We start from the raw sequence: 22,804 nt of genomic DNA on the forward strand, positions 1-22,804 counted from the left end.
AAAAACTAAGCACACTGAATGAGGTCACTATATTTTCACGATCCATTCTATCTCCCTTCCTATTCTATATCCTCTTGGTTCTATTCTGCTTCAAAGTACACGTAAAATCTCTGGAAGATGCTGTGGTTTCATGTCTCCATACATGTGATGTCATTTCTTCACACTAGAATGTCCCAGTATCTACTTGTCACTTTGGTTACTTGCCAATTTCTTCTAACCCTTTCAGATTTAGCTTAAGAATCACCTCTTTTATAAACCCTCCTTCACTTCTTCCTGTCGAGATTATCACTCTCCTACTCTTCCCTCATGACCCTCACTCGTACTTCCATTTTAGCAACAGTTTCACTGTATTACAGTTATCTATCACCCTCACTAAAGAGAAACTACTCTGAGGATTGGAAACCAGGCTTAAGTCTTCTTTGTCTCCCCAATCCCTACATCACAGTGTTTGGCACATTCTAAATATTTTTTTAATGTTTGTTTATTTTTAAGAGAGAGAGATAGAGCACAAATGGGGGAGAGGCAGAGAGAGGAAGACACAGAATCTGAAGCAGGCTCCAAGCTCTGAGCTCTCAGCACAGAGCCCGATGCGGGGCTCAGACTCACGAAACTGTGAGATCGTGACCTGAACCAAAGTCGGTCGCTTAACCGACTAAGCCACCCAGGCGGCCCATGGCACATTCTAAATGATTAGTATTTTTTGTTGTTTTTGAGTGAATAATGAGTTGATGAATGAGAATTCACTCAAGAAATTTTCTAGAACTTTTTCTAAATAATAAATGTATGCTTTTTATCTGGATTTTTTTTACATATTTTCTATGAAAAATATTCTTTTTTTATAAGTTTATTTCTTTATTTTGAAAGAGAGAGAGAGCAGGGAAGGGGGAAAGAGGGAGAGAGAAAAAAAATCAAGCAGGTTTTGCATCATCAGCATGGAGCCCAACACGGGGCTCAATCCCCTGAACCATGAGATCATAACCTGAGCTGAGATCAAGGGTTGGATGCTTAATCGACTGAGCCACCCAGGTGCCCCTATGAAAACTAGATCCTAAATAAACCTTTGAGTTTAACCTTATGAAATATGTGATCCCTAATGTCTATACATTTACTGACAAAGCTACTTACCTCAAGCCACACTGTTATACAGAGAAGTTGTAACCTCAAGTGCGTAAGTATGATTACCAATATGCAAATGCTATTAATAACATGGTACATGTTGAATAGTCTTTTGAAATTGAACATCATTGGTTCCAGAGAATTTTTGAAATTTTTAAGGAAATTCTATTGTACACTGGATCTTTAAAAAATGAAATATGTATGTATAAAGGCGTAAGTATGTCACTTACAAAATATATTATCAAAGACCTATCTCAACTGCATGTAACAATATGAAATACAGACAATTACAAATTAAATCCCGACATTTAGAATGTTAACAATAGTTCCAGGTGTTTAAATGCCTCAGTCACTTTTCTCTGTTCTTTGATATTTGTCTCATGAAGCCTACCTGTCAAGGCATCTTGACCATTTATTAATGCACACAAGAATCTTTTTTTTTTTTTAATTTTTTTTTTCAACGTTTATTTATTTTTGGGACAGAGAGAGACAGAGCATGAACGGGGGAGGGGCAGAGAGAGAGGGAGACACAGAATCGGAAACAGGCTCCAGGCTCTGAGCCATCAGCCCAGAGCCTGACGCGGGGCTCGAACTCACGGACCGCGAGATCGTGACCTGGCTGAAGTCGGACGCCCAACCGACTGCGCCACCCAGGCGCCCCACTGCACACAAGAATCTTAAAAAAGAGAGAGAGAGAGAGAGAGAGAGACAAAAAGTGTTTCATCATGCTGCACTATGCTTCTGCTTCTGCCTCTCCATCAAGTTTTACCAAACTCACATTTTCCAATTATCCCTGTGTCATTTGGCATTTTTATCTGACAAGTAAATTAAGGTCATCAAGAAGAATGAATCTTGAAATCTTCTGTGTCCCAATGTAGCCAGTTTGACGTACTAAACTGCATTGTTTCTGGAGAATTGGCAGACCAGAGAAAGAAAGCACAGTGGTGCAATCACTTTCTAAAAAAAAAAAAAATCCCTGCTAAAGGTTCCTACTTCAATAGATATGATCCATGAGGCTTTTTTTTCAATTCCAACTGAGAATTTAGTAACTGGCTTACTTCAGTGGAACAGAGAATCTCTTGTCATTCTCCCTCTCTCCCTCTCTCCCTCACTTCTCTCCCCCCGCCCCTCATCTTAGAGGTTATTTTTCCTGTTGGTAAATGGCATCAAATATTGAATAAATGTAAAAGAAACATGCTAATACAATACCATGCCAATACCTTCCTTATTATAAATAATAAATGAAATATTTATTTCATTCAAAGCCTACTCAGGGGTATTTGAATAAAAAAGTTAATTCACAGGGGCACCTGGGTGTCTCAGTTGGTTGAGCATCGGACTTTGCCTAAGGTGATGATCCCACAGTTAATGAGTTTGAGCTGGCATCAGGCTCACCGCTGTCAGCAGGAAGCCCACCCGGATCTTCTGACCACCTCTCTCTCTGCCCTTCCCCCGCTGGTGCTATCTCAAAAATAAATAAACACTAAAATAATTTAACTCACACTATTTTCTTTTTGTTTTATTTATTTATTTATTTATTTATTTATTTATTTATTTATTCAATATATGAAGTTTATTGTCAAATTGGTTTCCATACAACACCCAGTGCTCATCCCAAAAGATGCCCTCCTCAATACCCATCTCCCACCCTCCCCTCCCTCCCACCCCCCATCAGCCCTCAGTTTGTTCTCAGTTTTTAAGAGTCTCTTATGCTTTGGCTCTCTTCCACTCTAACCTCTTTTTTTTTTCCTTCCCCTCCCCCATGGGTTTCTGTTAAGTTTATAGCACACTATTTTCTATTCACTTATCTCTGAACATATTATATATCAAAATACAAGTGTGGAAGGGTCATTTATGTAACTAGAACACTTTTAAGCATGAGCATTACCAAATGCATCTTATATGAAAACTCTTCTTTAGCCAGGGCATTTAATCCTTATGTCTAGAATGCATTATTTATCTCTTCTTCAGGAAAAATATATATTTATTAATTTCTAGTCTGTGTAAGGTGCTCTACTAATCGCATGTGATATAGTAAGTTGAAAGATATTATTTATGCCCTCAAGAAGCTTATCATGTAGTTGAAATGAGCCCCAACCCCTGAAATCATCAGAAATCAAATCATTTTTGATAGTTGAAATATTCAGACATAAGTTTGGTCTTAAAAGTATTATTTTTACTATTTATTGTTAAATATTTTGCAGAGACATACTTTTCTAATCATGCACCCACAGACTCTTGCCCTTTTAAATAAAATATCTTGGACATAACTCAGCATTTTTTTATTCACCTTGTATGATCATATTATTGTTTTGAGTTATAACATAGCAAGTCCTTCTGTGTTCCCTGAATTTTACAAGGATGTTTGATCCTAAATTCCTTGCTCCTGAATACTGTATATTTGGGAATGTTATGTCAGCTTTCCGTTTTCCCAGTTCTTCTGTTGGTCAGCCTACCAGTGTGCATGTCCATTCAATTCCCTCTCTTCAGATATCTCACCCTGGCCTCATTTACTTAATTTACTTCTACAATACTGTTTTATGAATTTGGAAATCAATAAACATGTCTGAAGTAAGAGTGGGAGGCATCAAAGCTGTTTCATGGAGTAAACTGTGTGTTCTTTAGTACGTGAACATCTGTCAGATATCTCCTCAGAAGCTCTTTTTGTCCATCTTGCTATTATTCCACTGCATTCCACATAAATGAAGTTGCCATCTAGCTGAATTCAAATACATGTGATAAGATGAGTATAGGAATAGTCGGGGGGATAGAAGAGAATGGGGATGAATCTAAGAAATACTTAAAATGTAGTAATGATGGAGCGCCTGGGTGGGTCAGCATCTGACTTTGGCTCAGGTCGTGATCTCACAGTTTGTGGGTCTGAGCCCTGTGTCCGGCTGTGTGCTGACAGCCCAGAGCCGGGAGCTCCTTTGGATTCTGTGGCTCCTCTCCCTCTTCCCCTCCCTCATTTGCGCTCTCTCTCTCTCTCATAAATAAACATTTAAAAAATTAAAAAATGTAATAATGACAGGATTGATGATTAATGTGAAGGCAAAGGTGAAAACTGTGGGAAGTCTGAGTGCAAAGTTTCAGGCCTGGATATCTCCAGGAATGGTGAACCTCTGCAGTGGGATGACTTTACCCTCTAGGCACTGGGAGAGATTCTGAATAGTTTTAAATATTATTTTGAAGAATAATTATATGGCCACATAATGTGAGATGGATTGGGAAGAGATACTATAGAAAGACAATTTAATAGACAAATATATAAGCAGCCTAATCCCGTGAAGCTGAACCTGAAATGATGTTGTTCCAGTGGTAATAAACACAAGATAATATAAGACATAATAAAGATTTGACTCTGGACATGGAGTTGTAGGTGAAGGTAGAATCAAGATGATTGTACATTTCAAGTCTGGGTAGCCAAGAGAATAACAGCATCATCTACAAAATCACAAGATTATGTTTATCTAAGAGAAATATATCCTCAGCTTTCATTCATATGTCATACTCATATGTCTGTATAACCATATAGTGTTGAGATTTTACAGATTGATTAGTCTTCATTATATATTGCTAAATCTTTATATATGTACCTCATTTCATAGGATTAAACTAACCCTGATTATAGTATATGACCTAAGAGGATTTCCTGTATTGGTTGTCAATAAACCTTAAGATTAATTTCCTGGGCACTATCAATCCATTACATTGTTGAGATGTGTGCTGTGCTTTAAAAAATCATTTTGTTGAAATGATGAGATAATATCATTTGAAATTTTGACATTTCATCAAGAATTGTGAGTCATAAATAAAACATGTGAATATGAAACAAATATATACCACCATTTATTTCCCTGGGCAGCATTTTGAGAAAAACTTTATTCAAAAAAATATGTAACTGCTGTCTTCAATAACTTTAAAAAGATGTTCATAACAGAAAAGAGTTAACTTTAAAAAGCTATTCCACAGAAAATGACACAGCATACAAATAACAGATTTTACTTTGAAATGTAAATATAAACTAGAATAATCTTGATTACAGAGAGACAAAATCATGTCTCTGTAGAAGAAAAATCTTTGGTTAAAAATAGCAAAATTGCTTTTCTCCAATACTTTCCTAAAGACATGAAATTTATTTTTTTCAACCTATTTTTTTAAAGTGTTTGGATTCCAAGTAAAGAACTTCGCTTTTTTCTCCTCTTTAAATAGAAACAACTAAAGCAAACCTCCCTTATAGTGGCATCCTTACTTATGCCAAGCATTGGCTAGGTGCTAAGCTCTAGTTCATAACAATTTTGCATCTCTTTTTGCCCCTTAAGGAAGTGTGCCTCTTTCCAAACCGTACGACGAAATAATAATTTCAATATACTTATATTTTTCCAAGACCTTATTCCATTAAGACCTTATTCCATTAAGCAAAAAGACATTTCCAATCAGCTAGTCACAAATAAATTTCATTCCTTACCTGGATTTCATTGTATCTTTTTATTTTTTTTTTTAACGTTTTTATTTATTTTTTTTTGAGACAGAGACAGAGCATGAACGGGGGAGGGTCAGAGAGAGAGGGAGACACAGAATCGGAAGCAGGCTCCAGGCTCTGAGCCATCAGCCCAGAGCCTGACGTGGGGCTCGAACTCACGGACCGCGAGATCGTGACCTGGCTGAAGTCGGACACTTAACCGACTGCGCCACCCAGGCGCCCCCATTGTATCTTTTTTTTTTTTTTTTTTTTTCAACGTTTATTTATTTTTGGGACAGAGAGAGACAGAGCATGAACGGGGGAGGGGCAGAGAGAGAGGGAGACACAGAATCGGAAACAGGCTCCAGGCTCTGAGCCATCAGCCCAGAGCCCGACGCGGGGCTCGAACCCACGGACCGCGAGATCGTGACCTGGCTGAAGTCGGACGCTTAACCGACTGTGCCACCCAGGCGCCCCCATTGTATCTTTTTAAAGACAGGTTTGCTCTCTAGGGAGTTACTTACAGGAGTAAATAATACACATTCTATCCTACCAAACTAATTAGAAATGTGGTTTTTTGTTTTTTTGTTTTTTTTTTTTTAGGATTGAAAAATGAACAGATGGTACAAGCAGACAAGTTTTCAATCATGGCAGGGGGATTTGTTAGCTATACTGTACTATTCTGGAATCCATTTGGTAGATGCTGTTATGGTTTGTTTTTCTAAGTGTCCATTTAAATTAATCAGGTCTTTGAGGCCTCTAACCAAGGAGCGACTCCTCTTTCTTCTCCTCTTCCTCCTCCTTCTCTTAACACATTAACAACACAACTTTGATCTGTGCAGATCCACTTACACAACAGATTTTATTTCAATGTTTTTTAAATTTTTTTTTTCTGCAAAAAGTGTTATTGTTTTCACTTGGTCCAAGGCTTGGGAGAAGGTTCCACAGTGGTTAAAAAGTTGCATAGGAGCTGCAGGGAGAGGCTCAGGAAGAAGTCCTGACACCAGGGGGATGCCCTTCAAAGGCCACTATGCTCTAGAGGCTAATAGTTATGCTTGAGGGTGAGCCTTCCGAAGAGATACTCGCCCTGCCCAGCCTGGGAGCCAGCCAGCCTGTGGAGGTTAGTCAGGTGGTTGCCATCTTCTTGATGAGTTTCACCTCCTCTTCCAGGAAGTGGTTCTACAGGAAGTCACAAGGACAGGGGTATGCAAGGCAGAACCCAGGGCACGCAGATCCCACAGGCATGGTTCAGGTTCTTCTCTGGGACCATGGCAGCTTCCATAGCGGCTTCCAAGGTTTTATCCCACTCATCTTGGGACGGTTTCTGCAGGTCCTGGAAGAGGACCCGACCATCCCCACTGGTTTTGCATCTTCCAGAGCCCCTCAGCGTCCTCCTGCTTCTCCTAAGCCAGCTTGCTGAAGGGGGCTATGCCCTGTAGAGCCACATTGTCAAGTTGGAAATAGAAGCCCAGAGAGAGGTAGGTGTAGGAGACCTGCAGACGCATGTTGTCCACCTCGGTGGAATAATTCTGATGAATCTGGGAGTTCATGTTTGATCAGCAATAAAGAGCTAAGCTCAAAAGATGGTGTTGGCTGGTCCCAGAGGCAGATGGTGGCTGAGATGATGGTTTCAAAGGTTGTGACTGGAAAGGATTTGGAGGGTGACTGGAGGCTGGAGGAAGAAGGGGTGTCCTGGATCTGTTCTGTCCAAACATTGTTGAAATAAGACAGATCCACAAGACCACTCAGAGCATTACCTATTGGCAGATTTTTTACAGTCCTGTAAATGTATTTTCTCCTCCTTATGATTTTCTTAATAACACTGTCTTTTCTCTAGCTTAATTTATCATAAGAGTACAGTATATAATACATATAACATACAAAATATGTGTTAACCAACTGTTTATGTTATTGGCAAGGCTTCCAGTCAACAGTAGGCTATAACTACTTAACAGTAGTTGAGTTTTGGGGGAATCAAAAGGTATAGGGTGATTTTCAACTGCAGGGATTGGCACTGTAATTCCCACATTTTCCAAGGATCAACTGTATTTCCTAACTGCCACTCTACCGATTTATTGCTAGAGGCTGCTTATTCCTTTCCAGAGCGCCCCACATATCCCTTTTCTAACAGTTCTTTCACTTGTAATTATTTTTTCATCGTCTATCTTTCCCATGAACTGTAAATCCATGAGGTCAGTAACTGAATCTCCGGTGTTTATCTCAGTGTCTGCCATGTAGTAGGTTCTCAATAAACATTTGTTGAATGAGCTAATGCATTCTTACACTTATATTCACATTTCTAAGTTTAATCAACTTAACTTGATTAAATGTAGAAGCCTGTACTTTCTAGCACCTCCTGCCTTCTGGAAAGCATTATCTTCAAGCATACAGAATAATTGCATCTTCTGATTAAAATTATGTTGGGTAGACTTATTTCACATACGTATAACTACCTTCAGGGTAAATCTTTACATATTAAGTGGAAGGTGAGGATATGGATAACCCTAGGTCAATCTGGCTTTTTTTTTTAACCAGAATCACCTAATGCAAATGACAATTCAATCCATTTACTCAAACAAATATTTATTGAGCTACTACTCAATAAATAGGAGCTGTATCAGGTCCTATAGGTTGAATACTGTATGAGTTTCAGAGAGCTACTATAGCAGATGACACATACAACAGAAATTTATTCTCTCATAGTTCTGGACACCAAAAGCATACTCTCTCCTAAGGCTCTAGGAGAGAATCCTTCCTTCCTGTTCTAGGTCTGGTGGCTCCAGGTATTCCTTGGCATGTGGCTGTATAACTCTAATCTCTGCCTCTGTCTTCACATGGACTTCTCTACTTTGTCTTCTATTTTATCTCTTAGAAAGACACTTGTCATTGGATTTGGGCCCACCCAGCTAATACAGGATGAGTAGTAAGTTAAGGAACTTACTTGTACTTGCAAATACTTTTTTTTTTGTAGGGGCAGGGAGAGGGTGGAGGGGATGTCATCATTCAAATTACTACAGATACTATAGTGAATAAAGCCCCTCCCCTCATAGAATTCGTAGTCTAATTGAAAAGACAGTTTACAAAAAAAGTGATTTCAGTAAAGCATGATAGAAATGTATTGGTAGAAGTAGTCCAAGAGCTATGGGAACAGAAGTCTGGGGTCCTAATTAAATCTAAACAAGCATAAAAAGCTTCCCAAATGATGTGATGTTCACATAGGAGGATTAAATAGGAATTGGCCATGAAAGAAAGCTTGGCACATTTTAAGGAACTGGAATGAATTCAACATAGAGAACGATAAGAGATTAATCTGGAGATATACATTTAGAGTCATTTGTAGAGAGCCATGTGAGCAAAGTTAAAGACTATAGACTTCATCCTGAGATAGAGTCAGCTCTGTGATTGGCCAACACTGATATAATAAGGCAGAAATTATCCCTGTCAGGACCAAGAGGAGCAACACAGGTCCTGAGTGTTCCTCTTACTTCCATATGGCAAATCTTGCTCTTCCCAATATTTGTAGCTTTTATGGATAACATAGTACCATAGTAAAATAGCTTTGAAAGATTGTGAAAAAAAACATTTAATTCAAAATTCTCATTTTACAGACATGAAGCCAAGGTCAGGCGAGGCTAATGATTGTTCTAGGACCCACAAAAGAGCTGGATCTAGCCGTTTGTTCTATTAGCGAAAATGGTAGTGTAAAATACTGGCAATAGCATGGGCCTGGAGGCTGACAAATCGGGATTGGATTGCTAGCTTTCCTGTGTACAAGAAGTGTGACCTTAGCAAGTAATAGAACCACCTATACTAGGAATAATAGTAGTACCTACCTATTAAGACTATTGTGCAGATAAATTTGATAATGAATTTGAAGCACTAAACATAGTGCTAGAAGCTAATTTAGTATGAAATAGATAGTGACTGTTGTTGATGATGATATTCCTAATGTTTTCATAATCATCCCAGCCCCATAATCCATGGCACTTTACTCCCAGTATATAACGGTGCATGACATCATACACTCTTATTTCAAATAACTTATATATTTATATACAATTGAACCTTAAACAATGCAAGGGTCAGGGATACCAATTACCCCCTTGCCCCATCCAGTCCAAAGTCTACACATAACTTTCGACTCCCCAAAACTCAACTTCTAATAGCCTACTGTTGACTAGAAGCCTTACCAATAACAAAAACAATTAACACATATTTGTATGTTATATGTATTGTATACTATATTGTTACAGTAAAGTAAGCTAGAGAAAAGAAAAGGTTAAGAAAATCATAATAGAAGATACACTCACAGTATTATACTGTATTTATCAAAAAACATTTACGTGTAAGTGGAGCCATGCAATTAAAACTTGAGTGTTCAAGGGTCAACTGTATGCCAATCTCCAAAGAAGAGTGTTTAAGATTTCTAGCACAGAGGTTTAAGAAACAATTATACAGGCATATGCATTTTTCAAAGTAACACAACTGCCTATTCTGATATCCAATTAAAATTTTAATTGAAGCAAAGTTCATAAATATATATAGTCATAAGTGTGAAAATGAAGGTATATTAGTAAAAATAGCAGTTTGCTAAGCGATTGTTTAAGGTAAACAACACAGTGTTCTATAACAAAGTAATCTAAGTCTCAAAAGGTCCAATTACATAATCTTCCCTGTCTGAACTTTGAATATACGGTCTCAGTAAATTACTTGCTACCTGGCTACTGTGAAAGTACAGGCTCCAGATTTAAAACTCTTGAACTATATTGTATATTTTACAAATACAGCAGTTGCTAAGTAAATGTTTTCTTTTTAAATGCCATCTTCTGTATCGTCAAAAATTAATGTTATTTTATGTTTTCTGTGACATCTATCCCTTATAATTTGTTATTCAATAATTTTCATGTGAAATGTGACATTTTAGAGCACTCATTAATTCCTGCAATATCAGTGTTATTTTGAAGATTAGGAAATTCAGTGAGGACCTAATAAAAAATCTTCAGCACATTATTTATTGGATAAGATGCAACCCTTTACCTTGTTTCTGCACAGATTATGAGCTGAAAGAAATAGATGCCTGAAAATATCTTAATTAAATCATAGTGAATAAAATCTAATTCCAAGGTTTAATAAATTTCTTACTGAAAACTGAACATAAATGACAATTGTTTTTATTTACATTTAGATTTCTTAAAAAGCCTCTTAAATGTTGTGACTGGTTTCTTACTTAACAATAGCTTTTAATGCTCAAAAATTCCCTAGTAGATATGTCATTTTTATGAGGAAGTTATTACTCTGGATATAAATTTGCACATAGTGTATATTGCCTACTTGATTCCCAGAAGAAGAACTATTTCTGTGAAAGTCTTAAAGTACTCAAGTTTAATGAATTATTATGGTAGAGAATTAAATGGTTTGTTTTTCAGTTATATTCCTTTTTTCAAGTTTATTTATTTGTTTTGAGACAGAATGAAAACATGTGCAGGGGAGAAGCAGAGAGAAGGAGAAAGAGAGAATCCCAAGCAGGCTCTGTGCTGACAGGGCAGTAAAACTCACGAACCGTGAGATCATGACCTGAGCCAAAACCAAGAGTCAGAGGTTTGGGGCGCCTTGGTGGCTAAGTTGGTCAAGCATCTGACTTCGGCTAAAGTCATGATCTCATGGTCCATGAGTTCAAGACCCATGCAGGGCTCTGTGCTGACGCCTCAGAGCCTGGAGGCTGCTTCAGATTCTGTGTCCCCACCTCTCTCCAGCCCTCCCCCACTCATGCCCTGTCTCACTCTGTCTCTCAAAAATAAATAAATGTTAAAAAAAAATCACAAAAAAAAAGCGTTGGAGGCTTAACAGCTGAGCCACCCAGATGCCCCATGTTTTTCAGTTATATTATTTGATACAATTTTCTACATATAAATTATTTGATTAATAGATTTTTACAGTAATAAAAATAAAAATAAAGCTTTATTCAAGTGAAAGGATATTAAAGGGACTGTTTGATTCAATATTTTAGAGTATTGCCAAATAACTGAATTATTACTTAAAGTTATAGCATAGGAAGGGGAAATGAAACATAAAACTTAACCTTGAATTCTGGAGATGGTCATGTGTGAAGTCAGGCAAGTTCTTTACCTTCTGTGGGCTTCAGTTTTTTACTTCTATTAGGAAGCATTGTTCATATCCCATTCAATAAAAAGTATTTCTTATTAAAACTTCAATAATACAGGGGTTCCTGGGTGGCTCAGTTGGTTGAGCGTCCAACTCTTGATTTCAGCTCAGGTCATGATCCTAGGGTCATGGGATTGAGTCCTGCTTGGGATTCTCTCTCTCTTTCCCATGCCCTTCTCCTGCTCATGCCCTTCTCTCTCTAAAATAAAAAAAAAAAAAAATTGTGCTTGCTTCGGCAGCACATATACTAAATTTTTTTTAAAAATTAAAAAATTAAAAAACTTCAGTAATACATAGAATGAGAAGTGCTAATGAATTAATTGAAGTAATGTATTTTAGAAGGTTGCCTAAGCAGTAGTAAAACATGCATCCCATGTAATTTTTATAGTTTTGTCAATGAAAGAAATATGTTGTTACCATATGTTATCTAGTTTTTTCTTCAAAAAAGGAAGCTTTCAAATGTCATTTTTAAAATTACTGCTAAACATCTAAGAACTTCCTATGTATATCCTTGTCCTATAAAGTGTAAGTTCCTAACTTGAATGTTTGAATTAATCTCTATGAAATATAAAAAAGGTCATTCTTAAAACGAATTATGCAATAGTCTTTCCACTTTGTTGAAAGAGACATCAAAACAGTGCATAAAGCCTGGTCTCTTGATTCAAGTGTTTAAGGAAATAAATTAGCAATAATATAAACAAAATCCTTTAAGTCTATTTGCTGACTTAAATTTGCAACAAATACTTAATCTTAAAATGTGGGATACTAAGGATCCATCTACTTTTATTAGTACTTTTGTAAAAACAAAAACAGAAAAGAAAAGGAAAGGAAAAGAAAGGAAAGAAAAGAAGAGAAGAGAAGAGAAGAGAAAAGAAAAGAAAAGAAAAGAAAAGAAAAGAAAAGAAAAGAAAAGAAAAGAAAAGGGCTATGTTGTGGGTTATGACCTCCATCTTCAGCCCTTATTTTGGTTTGCATCCTGTGTGCCAAATAAAGGCAAATATGGTGGACATTTTTGGCATCCATCACCATATTTTCAAGCATATACCAACTTGTAAAATAATTTTGTTAGTGAAATGTCACCCAGGGAAATTTTAATATTGTATTTGTGTTTCAGCTTCTGACATGGCGGCTGAACAGGGACAGATTCTCGTGATAGCCACCGCAGCTGTTGGGGGATTTACTCTCCTCGTCATTCTTACTTTGTTCTTCTTAATCACTGGGAGGTAACGGAAGCATACCAGATTATTTCCAAGATTTGTGAATAACCATTCTCTTATAATACTGTGTATTCATATGCTTTCAAATGTAGCAAACTATGAGAGAAAAAGGGATCAGGGCAGGCTGCTCTGACTGAAGTTTATATGATAACAGAACCACCATGTCCAATTCTCTGTATCAATAGGCTTCAAAATATGTAAGCAACTAAAGACGTGATAGAAACACTTTGAAAGCTATGAAAGATAAATTCTTACTCGATAAGTTTTTCCTTTACCACGTTAAAATTACACCATGAAAGAGATCTTTCCTGGAGAAAAAAAAAAAATCATTCAACAGAGAATTTATATAAAAGTTTTCTATAAATTTAGTGTTATAGAATGTGTTCTATTTATTCATTAAATGTTGAATGGATCTATATTAGAATTACATTAATTGGTTTTATAAATCCGGTATTTCTCCACTTTAAGGTAATAGGGGTGGAAATTTAAAGCAACAATAAATTGGACAGAGCAAAAGACCTAGATCTGAATCCTGACTAGTTGGTCAAAGTGCTTCGGGTACCTAAATCTTATATTTGTATTTTTGCACACATTTGATATAACAATGAATTAAAACCATTCATTGATTTTTAGATATATTAGATTGTTGCCATGAGCCAGGTACTGACTGACTATACAGAGATGTGAGTAAAGGTAGTATGTATGAAATCATATAAAAGATTTTTTCTGTAACCCTTGTTATATAAGCCTTGTTATTAGGCCCAGACTTTTGTGAGAAACTGTGAATATATTCAGATCATATTTTTATTCCTACTAAGGAAAAAAATAATTCTTTCTTGATTATCAATAGGGTCACAAAAGAATATCTCATGAATTTTCCTGATAATATTAAAAACACACATACTGCAAAGAAAACAATGTCATGATTTAAAAGTGCAATAAGAATACCAGCCAAAAAGTATGCATCTATGATGACACCAGCTAAAGTACACCGTCTCAACTGGAAAGTGTCGATATTTGATAATGAGCAGAAATAACAAATAGCTACTTTCAGGGGCAATAGTTTAGTGAATAAACAATAAAACACCTTTTTTTATTTATTTAAAAACTCTACTTACATACCAAGATTTTATTAAAATTCATTTTTAAATTATAGAGGATATGCATGCATGAAAAATTATTATCTACAGTTTTAGAGCAGGGTAAAGGTATAGATCAATAAGTTCACAAATGTTTAGAAGTTTGGTCCCTGCCTGACTGTAACTGCTAGCTATTGAAGGTGTCAGATCTAGGGATAACAAACCCACTTTTATAGAACTTACCAAGGAATAAAGAAACACATGAATATTTTAATATGGTTGAGTTGAAATGGTGACTTCTTTATGAAATTAATTGTAAAATGGACACATGTACCCCACGTTTACTTAAAATTTTTTTATGTATAAATAGACATAGTATGGCTCTTGTAATAAATAGAGAGTGTCTCAGAGTCTCCTGTTTGGGGAAGCTGATTAACTGATAGAAGAGTGATAGCTATAGTAATAAGAAAAAATTTTTTGAAAGAATGCAGGAATACTGATAAATTAATCCTAATAAAAAGTGCTAGTTTGGGCATGCCATGGTGTCACCATCATATACTATTGCCTAGCACTCTCCTGTTTCTGTCTCTGTTTATACCTCATGCTAACCTCGGGCAGGTCCTTGCCATCATTATAGCTTTGGTACAACCATCTTTTACAGTGGGCAGAAAATAAATGTTAGAGTCTCTAAACCAACTAACCATCAGGTTGAAAATAAAATATGCAGTATGATATCCTTCAAATACCAAACGTGATCTACAAAATCCTTAATCACTAGCAGGGGAGAACTGGTTATCAAAACCAACAAACAAGCAAAACCCTATGTATCCTAGTGGAGGTCTAAGCTTGTTTGAAAAACAAACAAAAAAATGTTAGAGTTCTTATGATCGTACCTACGACTCTCTTGCAAGAAGAAGGATTAGAATACAATTTTGGTACATATAAAGTCACAATGACAATTTAATTAGGTAAAAAAAAGAAAACATGCCAACACTTTATGTGTTGCTATGTGTTTAACAAACCTTATTAGAAAAATGCTAAGTGGAAGAAATAACTCTACTGTGTTTTCATTGCCATTTATAACCTAAGTGCTGCTCATGCATTGTGAGTTTGGGGGCATTGATACCTTGATAATATTCTATTTATCATGGAGTTGCACATAATTTAAAGGCACTCAGTTTGGGGCCCAGAAAGATTATTCAGTTGTTAAAGTATGATGGGGACCTATAAGGTGATTCTAACTCCAAAGTCACAAATTATGTCAACTAGACTGTGATAATTTATATATGATGGTTAATTTCATTCAAAAATATTATTTTTTCTTATTTGAAAGTACTCTTGAAGAACTGTGGGGTACTTTCTCATGTATGATTTTATTTAAACAGCAGGGCCTCTTTTATCCTCAATTTTTTGAAAAAAAAAAAAGCCTCTAACTTTATAATGGAAATTGATTTAAATGATGTTTCATTTAATAGTGAGTCGATATATGGCACAATCAGATGTAACTTTTAAGTTACAGTTATGTGTATTTGTAGAATATGAGTTAAGGCTTTATTTCCTCTTTGAGTATTTCAGCAGTGATTTAAATGGCACACATACACATGTGGAAAAGCATTTCATTAAAATATCAGAAATTATTGCCTTAACACATAAATATGGGAAGCTTTAACGAAGATATTACAGGCATTGTAGGCTAAATCAATTTGGCCTAATAAACTTGAGAGATGGGCTCAAAAGTTGTCTTTATTTTTGATTTCTGAAGCAGAATTATCTTTAAAAGATAATTTAATGGTAAAGAAAAATTTGTACTAAATTATTTTCAGCTTTTACTTTCCATGTTTTCCAATTTATATGACATTAGAAAGTAATATTCTACAAACTGGGGAAGACTACTTCAGTTACATAAGATTAAAAAAAATCATTTTTTAAAGCACATAATGTACTTTAAGCACATAATAGAGGAGTATTCATTGGAAATTATTCTATAAAAACTGTAAGACATTTCTGAATAAATACTCAACTTGCCTTAGGGTTTGAAGATAAAATCACGTTGAAAGATTGGATGATATACCACAGATGTAGTCTGTTTAACCATTTGGAATTAGAAGTTTGATGAATTGTCAAATCACATGGATGCTGGAGAATTTATTCATGTTGCAGAAGTCATGCGAGATAAGCATCTTCTCTTTCTCAGAGCACAATTATCCCAAGAGAGAACAGAACATACCTTTACAAAATTCTGACATAAAAAGAAAGCATGCTCTTTAGCAATGAAACTAGAAAACAGTTGTCTAAATTTCTGAGATTCTGACTCAAAAACATTTTCTCATTTTGACTTTTAATGCTTTCTACCAGCTCCAGCTATTAGAAGTTCTATAAGGAAGCATGTGATGGTTATTGCTGATTATAGAATATTCTCTAAGATTCCTTTCATTCAAACCAATCAATCCACGTGAGAGTATTTTATTCTTATCTGGGATTAATTCTGATCTATACAAAAAAAAAAAAAAAAAAGAAACTTGTGATATAAAGATATTCTTAAACATGGCCTTTGTGATAAGAACTTGGCCTACTGGTGATAGGTAATTTAGTTGGTTTTGGTTCTCATCCAGCATAATTCTAAAACTAAGGTTCTGCTTACCCTTTTCAAAGGTGCCAATGGTACATCAAAGCTAAAATGAAGTCAGAAGAGAAGAGGAGAAACCACTTACAGCAGAATGGGCATTGTAAGTAGTTCAGTGACCCTTCCATTATTTTACATTGCTCTAGCCCTCAAGAGTTCATTTTAAACTTGTATCCACTGAGTTGAGAAAACCTGAAAAAATGTACTTCCAACCTTTCAGCATTAAGACTTTTCATCTGGTTTCCAGGTTTGTTGGTGGAAATTGCACCTGCTTCTCATTAAATGATAGTACTTTTTTCCTAATTCTGCTTGCTGGAAAACACGAAGGCTGAATATGCTAAAAATACAAGATGACTGCTTATATCTAGTTATTTACCATTCACAATGACTCCTGAATGCAAGTTGGTTTAATTTAGTGGAGCATTAGCCATAGAAATATTAGGGAACTTTTATTCCTTCTTGTAGGGACTGTCATTTAAACATATAACAAATCAATTTACAATTCATTAACACTAAAAAAGAAAATCAGCTCTTTAACTTTTAGAATATGTATGAAATCCTTGAGCTGACTACAAGGTTATATTCATTTGTAGAATCTCTTCCCAAGCAAGCTATAATTACCACTATAGTTGGTTTGATAATTGCCACCCTCTCCTCCCCAACACCCACCTCCACCTCCACCTCCAAATGGCAAACTACTTTGTCAAGACGGTTTCTCTGTCGTGAGATGCTGAATTAACATCTCAGAAAGGGATGTTCTCTAATTAACCACAGTGTAGAAATAATGTGTGAGGCAAGCTGTTTAACTCTTTCAACTCATTTTTTTTACTTCAGATTGAGCAAAAGGAGTAAGAGACTTTTCAATCTATATCACTTTCTGAAGGAGGCAGAAAGGATTTAAGTGAGGAAATTACAAACTAGAGGGATGGTTTAGGGCTATTTCTAAGGCTCACAGGATTTGTCAGTGGTCTGAGGACTATCTGTATTAGGATGTTCCATGTTCACTAGCCAGAGTTCTGACTCAGAAGGTGCATGGTAGGGCCAAGACATACGCATTTTTAGCAAGGTGTCCCTGGCTGCTCTTTTCTTACAATACGTTTGAGGCTCACTGCACTGGCAGAGAAGGGAAAGCTAAGACAGCCACTGCCAGCCATGGGATGAGCTGGAAATGCTGCAAACAGATGCAGAAACCTGGACCCAAACACCTGGATAGATGACATATGCCGAGCAACCTTAAGACTCACTGCAGGGCATTTAGTACTGAAATGCAAAGGAAAAAGATGTTCCTGAGGTATTTATTATCTGCTTTCCAACTAGCAGTTTTTGCATAAACTAAACCAGATGGGCCCAGCAAGAAGCAATGAAAATAACCTAAGACAGCCAAGGAAGTAAAAGAAAGATAACAAACTGAGTTTTAAGAAACCATGGGTAAGTTAAATAAGTAACCAGATAGTCGACATATATTGTGTTTACAAGAAAAAAGAGGGTGACGTTAACACCACATATCCAATTAGATACCACTAATCATCTAATAGTAGCCACTGGATTTGAGTTTATAGAGTATTCATTCTGAAACCACAACTCCCATTAAGTAAAAAAGTATCTGCAATATGAACCAGAGGTAAAGATTATCTGTTGTCTTTTCCTCCAATCTAAACTTTGGAAGTCACATAAAGCATAGTATTTCAGAATCATTGTCAGGCCTAAGTATACCTAGAATGCTTTGCTGATGATATTTGGGGAAGTACTAATATTCTCATGGGTGTTCATCTGGTAGCAGAAGACAGTAGGCAAAAAGTAATGAAAGGGGGCAACAAGTGTAGAGGAACTCATGAAGCAAATTCTGCTGACAATGGACATTTCAGCACTTCCTCTAAACTCACTTCATTAGCTTTTATTTGTTTGCTTTTGAAATTTTCTTGCAAGAGCATGTTTCTAAGGAATCCTAGCCAACAAATAACTTGGGGTATGATGCAGCTTTCAAAATCTAAAGCAACAAAACCAAGTATCACCTATTCACTATGCCACGAATTTGCATTGATCTTTTAATCCCTACTAATTCATATTTAATAAAGGTTTGCTGTGTGATTATTACCTGTAAAACCATACCTAAGGTATTTGGAAAGATACGAAGATGTATAAGAAATGATCTCCTGTCCTCTGGGAGCCAGAAATCTGTTGGAAAACAGAAACCTACCAGCAAAACAGAGGAATATCTACACACAGTCTGTGATTTCTTCAGATACTGAAAGAAGTCGCAAATGAAAAAATAACCACACATTCAAGTTTTCCAGCCATCCCTGTTTGTCATCTGAGTGCAAAGTGTCCAGGAGGGACACCAACAGGCTTGCTCATTTTGGCAGAAAGGGTTTTGGGAGAAAGGCTTATGCCTTTCCCCCCATGTCCTGAGCTAGATCAAGTACAAAATGTATGGGTTGTTTGTGAATTAGTGAGCTGATTAAACATTTTACAGAAATATAATAAATATGTTTTCTGGAACCTGTCAGCTCACTCTCTATTAAACCACCAGGTCATTTTACATTAACAGGTAAATAAATTTTTGATTCCAAGTACTCAACTCTTTATTGGGGGGTGAGGAGGAGTGGGACAGAAAGAAAAGAGAATTGAAGTAACTAACAAGAATGACTACTTTAATATGTCAATCCTTGTTTTAAACATACACAAGATGTGTAATCACTAAAATACTTTTAAACTAAATCAATCTTTTTTTGTTGTTGGTTTGCAGTACGCTTCCCAGGAATTAAAACTTACATAGATCCAGATACATATGAAGACCCATCCCTAGCAGTTCATGAATTTGCAAAGGAGATTGATCCCTCAAGAATTCGCATTGAGAGAGTCATTGGGGCAGGTAAACATAAAATCTGTACTTTTGAAGATATGATTCCTTGATGGTTTTGTAGCTAGGTTATCAACATAATATTTTAAATCTTAGCAGTTTTAGTCAGTTTAGTCTTGAAAAATTTCAAGAGGGGCGCCTGGGTGGCGCAGTCGGTTAGGCGTCCGACTTCAGCCAGGTCACGATCTCGCGGTCCGTGAGTTCGAGCCCCGCATCAGGCTCTGGGCTGATGGCTCAGAGCCTGGAGCCTGTTTCCGATTCTGTGTCTCCCTCTCTCTCTGCCCCTCCCCCATTCATGCTCTGTCTCTCTCTGTCCCAAAAATGAATAAATGTTGAAAAAAAAATTAAAAAAAAATTTCAAGAAAGGAGAAGTAAAATTATCTTCTATATGCTGTTACTTTTTTAAGTATGTAAGCACCTAAATTCATTTTCTAAGCAAACGTCATTTTTAACTCCTGTAGTCTTCTTTCAGTATGGAGGTAACTTACAATGAAACTAGGGTCATACAGGAATTCATTTTGAAGATGTAACTTCAGGAGTTTTTCATAAGTTGTTAAAGATTTACTGAGGCCCTCAGGGTACCTGGATGGCTCAGTTGGTTGAACATTCGACTCTTGATTTCATCTCAGGTCGTGATCCCAGGGTCATGGGATTGAGCCCTGGTTGGGCTCCTTGCTGAGCGTGGAGTCTGCTTAAGATACTTTCTCTCTCTTTCTCTCTCTGCCCCTCTCCCCAGCTTGTGCATTCTCTCTTTAAAAAAATACATTAAAAATAAAATAAAATAAAATAAATGATTTACTCAGGCCCCAACATCTATAGATATATAGTATAATTAGTGTTCATATTGATGACTGACTCTGCAGGATCCAGAAGTGTTCTAAAAATCATTGAGGGTAAAATTAGCTTCAGTATAGTTTTATATCATTTCAGTGCTAATTAGTGATTTTCCCTATGTAGAATGTTCAAACAGAACACTATTTTATTCAGTTCTCCTATATAAATACGAAACTATTGTGAATTAGTTCCCAAGACCTTATTCTGTTCATACTTACAACAGAGGCTAAGTTGGTATAACAAAGAGACCTCAGCATATTTATTCTTCTTTCAAGTCCTTGACCTAAGGAACAGTCCATGTTAGCAGAGGAATGGTCGTTCAGGAGGTCTTGAAAGGACCCAAGTTCCTTGTACTGTTTGCTCTGCCTTTCCTTAGTGTGTCATCTTCTTCTGAATGGTCAAAGCTGGGACACCAATGCATCTGCCTTCCAACCTGTGAGAAAGAAAAGGAAAGAGTTCAGTCTTTTTTTTTTTTTTTTTTTTTTTTTTTTTTGGCTTTGTCTGTAAGACAATAACACGGAACTTGTAAACATGTCTATTCACATCTCAATGGTCCAGTTCAATTACCTGGGCACAAAGAGAGTTTGGAAACATATTCTCTGACTGGACAGCCATGCATACAGCTAAGAAGGGGAAGGAGAAAGTGTAAGTAGAGAAGGGAGACTGGATCCTGAACAGGGGTATTGGTCTCCTCTCGATGCTGGATACCTGTTATGTACTGTTTTGAGCAGTACCTACAAAGCATGACCATTCCAGCCAGGTATCATGTCTTTGCAGAGGCCAAAGAAAGAAGCTGACCATCCCTTGTTTCTTTCCAAAGCCCTTCTCCACAAGAGGACCAGCTGCATAATCTGCAGAGACCAATGCAGAATGAAAATGTAGAGTCTCTTGTTAAAAAGTTACTAAGAATTTCAAGATAGTGACATCAGAGCATTAAAACAAGTGACAGAGCCCTTCTAAACTCAGGACTCTGTATGACTAGTCACATTGAATGGACTCTGTTTCCCAGATACACAGTAATCTAGCACTATACAGGAATTCCAGAAACATTTGGAGAGAGTCCTTCATTATATCACTCCGCTATGCACAATGGGTCATCTCATCTCCCACAAGGCTAGAGCTCCCTTTGAAAGCTGACACAAGGGGCCTATACACTTAATCCTAGTGCTCACAGCTGAAGAGGCTGTCTTATCAGAAAGATTAAGAACCTGGAATGAAACCAGATTCTCTATTCTCTTCTGCTGAACATAAAACACATCAATGGGCATTGAAGGTATAATTGAAAGAGTGATTGCATTATAGTCATTTAGTTTGGGGATTCATTTACTTAACACAGCAGAGAAATAGAGAAGAGAGAAGGTTAAATAATTCCGTTGCATGCTACTGTTGGCTTTCTTCCTCAAGTCCCCAAGAAAAAGTGGTATATCCTTTTATACTGCAGTGTTCAGTCCTCATGTAGATACAGTAGAAGCATTTTCCGTTGTAGTCCTTTGTGCATAAATTAAATGGCAGTGTCTGAAATCATAATGTTGAGAAATAATATCAAATATCTTAAATGATAACAAATAAGTATTTTTTTAGCTTTTTAGATTTTCTTCAACCATAATATAAATTTTGTCCTAAAAAAAAAAAGTATGACACATTGCCAAAGCAGTGACTTTTAAAGAGACTACTTGAATATCATTCCCCCTATTCTATCTAACATCTAATAAGTTGTATTGGGATTCCTCTCATTTGGCAAAGAAAGAATATCTAAACCAGGTATCAATCCTATACACCAGTATTCCTTTTTATATTTATTCACCTTTGGTTACTTCAAGTTTCATACAATATGCTGTCTTTTTATTGTTTGTCTTCAAAAAAATTCATAAAAAATAAAAATGCTTTATGTTACAAAGTTGTAACATATGTTATATTGTAACATAACTTTCTGCTTTGCATTCCTGGCCAGTGCTACTTTGTAATTAACCTCATTATGTCACGTTCCTAAAACTCTATTTGGATGTGGAAAACATTAGTAAGTCTGTGGACATTTGTCACAGAAGTAGTGTGAAAAAAGCATTGTTTGGTCAAACTATGGAAGAATTGATAGAATTATGTAATATCTCTGACATAATTACACAATTGGTTACTTGCCCAACACTTTACTATAAAGCCTTTCCTTAGGTTGTCTCATATCCTTTATTTTTTCCCACCTATTTGATTGTTTCTTCTCAGACTCCTATTTTCTCATCATCTGTGTGCATTAGGTATTTCCCTTGGAGATGTAAATTAAATGACTTGAGGGGAGAGAGGTGTGTTGGAGTAGTGGTGATGGGAGAGAAGCAAGACATCAGGTCTTAATAATTGTCAGGGGAAAGGTATTTAGTTCTGATTGAAGCACTGAGAAAGCCATAGAGGGGATACTGAGATTCACCATTCATTGCTGAGGAAAAATCAACAAGACCTACA

At 36.4% G+C, this 22,804-nt stretch overlaps 1 protein-coding gene across 7 annotated transcripts in view; it reads left to right on the plus strand.

Annotated features, from left to right (window-relative positions):
* The window catches only part of EPHA6 (EPH receptor A6), an 868,006-nt gene that overhangs the window by 603,503 nt on the left and 241,699 nt on the right, over nucleotides 1-22,804 (plus strand). For all 7 annotated transcript variants that reach the window (XM_045501713.1, XM_045501716.1, XM_045501714.1 and 4 more), the window contains 3 exons: nucleotides 12,855-12,963; nucleotides 16,689-16,762; nucleotides 19,406-19,531. In XM_045501713.1, coding sequence (XP_045357669.1) covers nucleotides 12,855-12,963; nucleotides 16,689-16,762; nucleotides 19,406-19,531 — 309 coding nt within the window. The remainder of the gene's footprint in view (nucleotides 1-12,854; nucleotides 12,964-16,688; nucleotides 16,763-19,405; nucleotides 19,532-22,804) is intronic.

Source organism: Leopardus geoffroyi, chromosome C2 (assembly GCF_018350155.1).
Source record: "Leopardus geoffroyi isolate Oge1 chromosome C2, O.geoffroyi_Oge1_pat1.0, whole genome shotgun sequence".
NCBI lineage: Eukaryota > Metazoa > Chordata > Mammalia > Carnivora > Felidae > Leopardus > Leopardus geoffroyi.